General features: G+C 33.0%; 1 protein-coding gene across 2 annotated transcripts; it reads left to right on the top strand.

Annotated features, from left to right (window-relative positions):
* The first annotated feature begins 326 nt into the window (after nt 1–326).
* On the top strand, nt 327–1,795 carry LOC121258487. Of its 2 annotated transcripts, none has more exons than XM_041160010.1 (3): nt 327–802; nt 881–1,050; nt 1,437–1,795. In XM_041160010.1, the coding sequence occupies exons 1-3, from the start codon at nt 331–333 to the stop codon at nt 1,545–1,547; spliced, it is 753 nt and encodes a 250-aa protein (XP_041015944.1). In that variant the 5' UTR covers nt 327–330; the 3' UTR covers nt 1,548–1,795. The 2 variants fall into 2 exon arrangements, with proteins under 2 accessions (XP_041015944.1, XP_041015945.1); XM_041160011.1 differs by having other exon boundaries at nt 344–802; nt 902–1,050.
* Nucleotides 1,796–4,880: the final 3,085 nt, after the last annotated feature.

The following is a 4,880-nucleotide window of genomic DNA, read 5'->3' as shown; positions in this document are numbered from 1 at the left end:
AAGGCTATATTCACACGTAAGTATTTTGATAATTTGATATGCAAAGTGTTGGCTGAAAAATATATTTGCCTAGACATATATACCTTGTCTCACTTAACTCCACTTATTAATGTCACTGAATTTTATTATTATTATATCCTGCCGTTTAGTGTCACATATATGGCAAACTCCACAATTTATTATTATATAAGTGACATTAAACGGGCAGGATACAATAATAAGGTCTTTCCCCTCAAAGAAACAATAATCATAAGGTCAGAGACATTAATAAATGTTGAATTTTGTGAGATGCCGATGATATCTATGATTATAATACATATAATATATTATATGCATCATAAATTAGTTGGGACGGCCTCTGGTGACAAAGGACCCGTTTTTACTATATATTTGTGTTGGGGACGGTGTGGGAGCTGTACAGAAAGAGACTTCTGCTTACTCTCCCTCTCCTTCCTTCCTTTTCTCCTCCTTATCTTTCTTCGTCGTCTTCCTCTTTCAGAAAGGGAAAAAAAAAGGCCAGAAAAAAGAAGAGAAATGGGAAATTGCCAGGCCATAGATGCAGCAGCCCTGGTGATACAACACCCAAGTGGGAAGCTAGAGAGGCTGTATTGGCCGGTGAGCGCGAACGAGGTGATGAAAACGAATCCGGGCCACTATGTTTCTTTGATCATCCCGTTGCCTGCATCCGAGGATGATCAGGATCAGGATAAGACCAAGACCGTGCGGTTCACCCGCGTTAAGCTTCTCCGGCCAACGGATACTCTTGCTCTTGGTCATGCTTATCGGCTGGTCACTACTCAAGGTACGTACGGTTTGTGTTTGAGATTCTGATTAGTTTGAGAATCTGTATTCTGTTCTCGGTTTGATTGAAAAGCTTTAGATTTTACTGCTGGTTTTGTAGAGGTTATGAAGGTGTTGCGGGCAAAAAAGTTTGCCAAAACGAAGCAGAAGCAGGAGGTGGAATCAGCTGAGATGTCACAGACAGTGTCAGAGAAGCAGATTCCAGGTTTTGAGGCAGAAGGGAAGTCAGATAAGGAGAAGAAATACCAGGTATCTATCTATGTTACATGCTACTTTGAAAATCTATGAGATGAACTGGCTGTAATCCACAGCTATGCAGGTTGAATTATTTGTGATTATGATGAGTACAGCTGTAAACAGAGGATTCGAGCTTTCAACTCTTCTTGCCGAAGTACCCACCAAAATAATTCATTTATTAAAAAAGAATGAAGAACATGAACCATATAGGGTTATTCTTGCAATCATTTTGATATGACAGAGTGAGAGGCAGAGTGTCTGTTGATGTTGTTATCCACAATAATGCAGCTAGTGAATAAGAGATGTCACCTACATAAAAGCCTTCATTTTTCCAGTTGAAAAAGTGTTGTTCTCATCCATGTACTGTAATTATCCCCGTAACCATGCCAAAATTTCAGGTGATGAGACATGAAAGACAGAGAGTAAGGACACCATCAATGAGCTCTGCTGTAATGAGGTCAAAGTCTTGGCGCCCCTCACTTCTGAGCATCTCTGAGGCTGGAAGCTGAGTACTGCTACTTTCAACACTTTCATACCCGATTTTCTACATAGACGGATTCCCAAGATGGGCAAAAAAATTCATTAAATCCATGGAGGCACCAAGATTTCTGATTCATCTTCAACCACAGCTCCAGATTTTCATACCATTTTCTAGTTGCAGAACATCATTGTGGATACCAAAAGAAGCGGTGAATCTTACTGTAATATTGGAAGTAATATTTTCTGATATATATATATATATATGGTCTTGGCTCCACCTTTTTTCTTGTGAGTTCATCACAAATTATCAGGGGTTTAAATAAATACAACAGGAGGTTTTAACTTTTGGGAAATATAGAAATTATGAAGAACAATCAAATTGATAGGTTAGAGTTTCAAACCTTCTAGTTTTGAGCTAATAACAGAAAGGTGCTCCACGTTACTGTTTATCCTTTTGAGCAACCAAACATACTTGTGAAGGGCTCCACCAATAATGTCCCTGGTCCTACTTATCTTTGTGCAAATATTCTCGTATTCAATTACAAGAAATACTTTAGCTGCAAAATAATTTTATAAAAATAAATTTATAATTTGATATGACGAATCAAATTATAAAATTACTTTTTTTTTAATGATAACGGACCGCATTTCGTTTATAATAGAGGACATACAATTATGACTTAAAAAGTCAGTTACAGACGATAAAAGCTCTCCAACACACTTTCGTGACTGACAAGGTCTAGGCCAAACGGCAGATCTCTTAAAACCTAAGTCTAAGAGATCTGTCGTGCACAACTCTATCCCGGATAGAGTAAATAGTAATTGGATAAACAAAACCCATACCCCGACTAAGCGGACTAGGGGACAAATCCCATACACCGCCTAAGCGGAGAGGAGAGAACACACCGTTCGGACCGAGATCCAAAGGGACATATTTTTAGATTTTTATTTTTCAAAAAAGTAAATACAGGACAAATTATAAAGTTACTTTAACTTTAGATATAACATATTAAATGAAATTACATCAGTTTGTAAGTCTACTTTTATAAAATATTTGTGTATCTATAACACTTTTTTTCGATAATTACACCCTAATTATGTCAACTAGTCTCGTACCTACACAATGCACATAAATAACAAAATTTATTGAGTTGGGCTACTCTGCCGCCCAGAGTAGCCCACTCAAAGTTACAGCCCTTTCATTTTTTGGGTTTTTTTTTTATCATTTTTTTCACATTTTTTAATATACTTAAATATTTAAAAAAAATAAAAAAAATACATCAATACATTTAAAATCACTTCTTTAATCATTAAGTAAAAAAAAAATTAGCAAGTTGTCAAATGAAACGGTACAATTAAGGCGACAGAGTAGTCTTTTTCAAAGTTATTAGATAAAAATATATTATAAATTAAAAGTAAAATATTTAAATTTTAAAAATATTTTCGAGTAGTACACTTATCTCTAAAATTTTATATAGTATCTTGATCTCATCTTCTTATATATACTCTCTCTTTTTCTATGATAGGGATGGAAAATCTTACAAAGTTTTATCAAAGAGTTCTTTACAAGTGTGCCAACATAACTCTAGTCATCAAGAGTAATAATTAACTTCCTTGAAAATTTAATATATATTTTTTAATTCATTGGCAATAAATTTTAAAATTGGCAGGCGTCTCAACACACCGTTTGTTGTAAGTTGTGAGATCCCGGCCAATTAATTATAAAAAAAGGTTAAAATTCTATTTATTAGTTGATGTAGTATGTCTCTATATCCTCCATAGTAATACTGTTGTGTTAAGCCTGCATTTGGATGTTAAGGTGATCTCAACTCATCTGAATTGTTGATTTATAAATAGTAATATTTTGTAGGTCTCATTGAGATATATTTGAATGTAAATAAGTTGAAATATATGTTTGAATGTATTAAATGGGTTGAGATGGATTTAACTTTTTTATGGAAAGTTAAAAAAATAATGAATCTCATTTATGATTAGTTTAAGATGGGTTGAGTTGATTTCAACAACCAAACACATCTCAAATGTGTCAAAATATAGGCTTGCAAATAGGATTTTTCAAACTAAAAGACTCACAAATAAAAATCACTTATGTGATTAAAATGTGTTATTTTCATTTGATAAACTTAGCTTTAATAACCAATATTATTTTATTTTTATTGGGTGTCAAATACAATGAGAGGTGGATGACGTGGCTAAACAGGAAAGATAAGTAAAACTTTGTTATTTTTAATCAGTAAAGTTTATGAGGTGATGTGATGTACGTAGCAGCTCAATATGAGCAAAGATCAAATAATAAATAAATATATGTTAAGGATAATCTCATGAAAAATACAAATGGACATTGGAATATTGTGTCACTCTTAGCTCAAAGCATCGCACGTACTGGAAGCATATCAAAATAATGCCATTATTGGGCCAAACATGCACAAAAAGTTGGAACAATCTGATAGAAACTGTCTGGAAAGTAGTGTTTATTTTGTTGTTAGGTCAGATATTTCTTTTGGGGGTTCAATTATTGAGCTTGTTTTCAAGTCCAGCGAAAGCCACACCCTCCCAACAGTAAAGAAGAAAGGGAATCAATTCTTGCTTATTTCACCAGAATCAGTAGCCTGAAAAGAGAAAACTCCCCCCCCTAATCGATGTTGATTAGTATAAGATAAAGGCAATGCTGCCCAGCTCCATCATTTTGACTAGGGTTGCAAATGAACAAAACAGCTCATGAACAGCTCGATCTCGACTCGTGTATAATCGGTGCTAAACCTAAGATTTCAAACTTTATATAATTATATATTTATATATGGATTTTAATGATGACAAATGAATTCAAACATAAAGGAGTCTCAAACTCAAGTTGTCTACACAATGAAATTAAGTACATCAACGAACTAAGTATGAGCAAGAAATTAGGGAACAAGTTCACAAATAAAGCTCTTAGAGTAATTTGAACATCTCTTGAAAAATTCGAAATTGGATTAAGGCTCAAAAAGAATATTTTCTCATAAAGCATTAAATTGCAATTTTTATATATTTAAATTATTAAAAGTTTGAAATTTGAATTTTTGAAAGATGATCGATTGTCAGATTTCACATGTGCATGAAAAAATTAAAAGTTTGAATTTTAAAAATTTAAAAGATGATTGATTGTCATCTTAATTCACATGTACATGTTTTGTTTGAAAATTTTGAAAAATGATTGATTTTTTTTTTCTTTTTTACATATGCAAAAGATAAATGATTTTGTTTGAAAAACTTAAAAAGTAAATAATGCTCCTTTTGTCATATGCAAAAATAGAAGATTTAATTTGAAAATTTTAAAAAGTGAATGATGTTATCTTTAACAATTG

The sequence above is a fragment of the Juglans microcarpa x Juglans regia genome, chromosome 3S, assembly GCF_004785595.1.
Source record: "Juglans microcarpa x Juglans regia isolate MS1-56 chromosome 3S, Jm3101_v1.0, whole genome shotgun sequence".
Classification (NCBI taxonomy): domain Eukaryota; kingdom Viridiplantae; phylum Streptophyta; class Magnoliopsida; order Fagales; family Juglandaceae; genus Juglans; species Juglans microcarpa x Juglans regia.
The sequence above is the reverse complement of the archived record's forward strand: the minus strand, read 5'-3'. Positions and strand labels throughout refer to the sequence as shown.

Bases quoted from the DNA above. Each gene is read 5' to 3' on its own strand.
- LOC121258487 (XM_041160010.1), top strand. From the start codon at position 331: ATGCATCATAAATTAGTTGGGACGGCCTCTGGTGACAAAGGACCCGTT. The intron at 803-880 runs GTACGTACGGTT...GAAAAGCTTTAG, and splicing joins TCGGCTGGTCACTACTCAAG to ATTTTACTGCTGGTTTTGTA. The intron at 1,051-1,436 runs GTATCTATCTAT...CCAAAATTTCAG, and splicing joins ATAAGGAGAAGAAATACCAG to GTGATGAGACATGAAAGACA.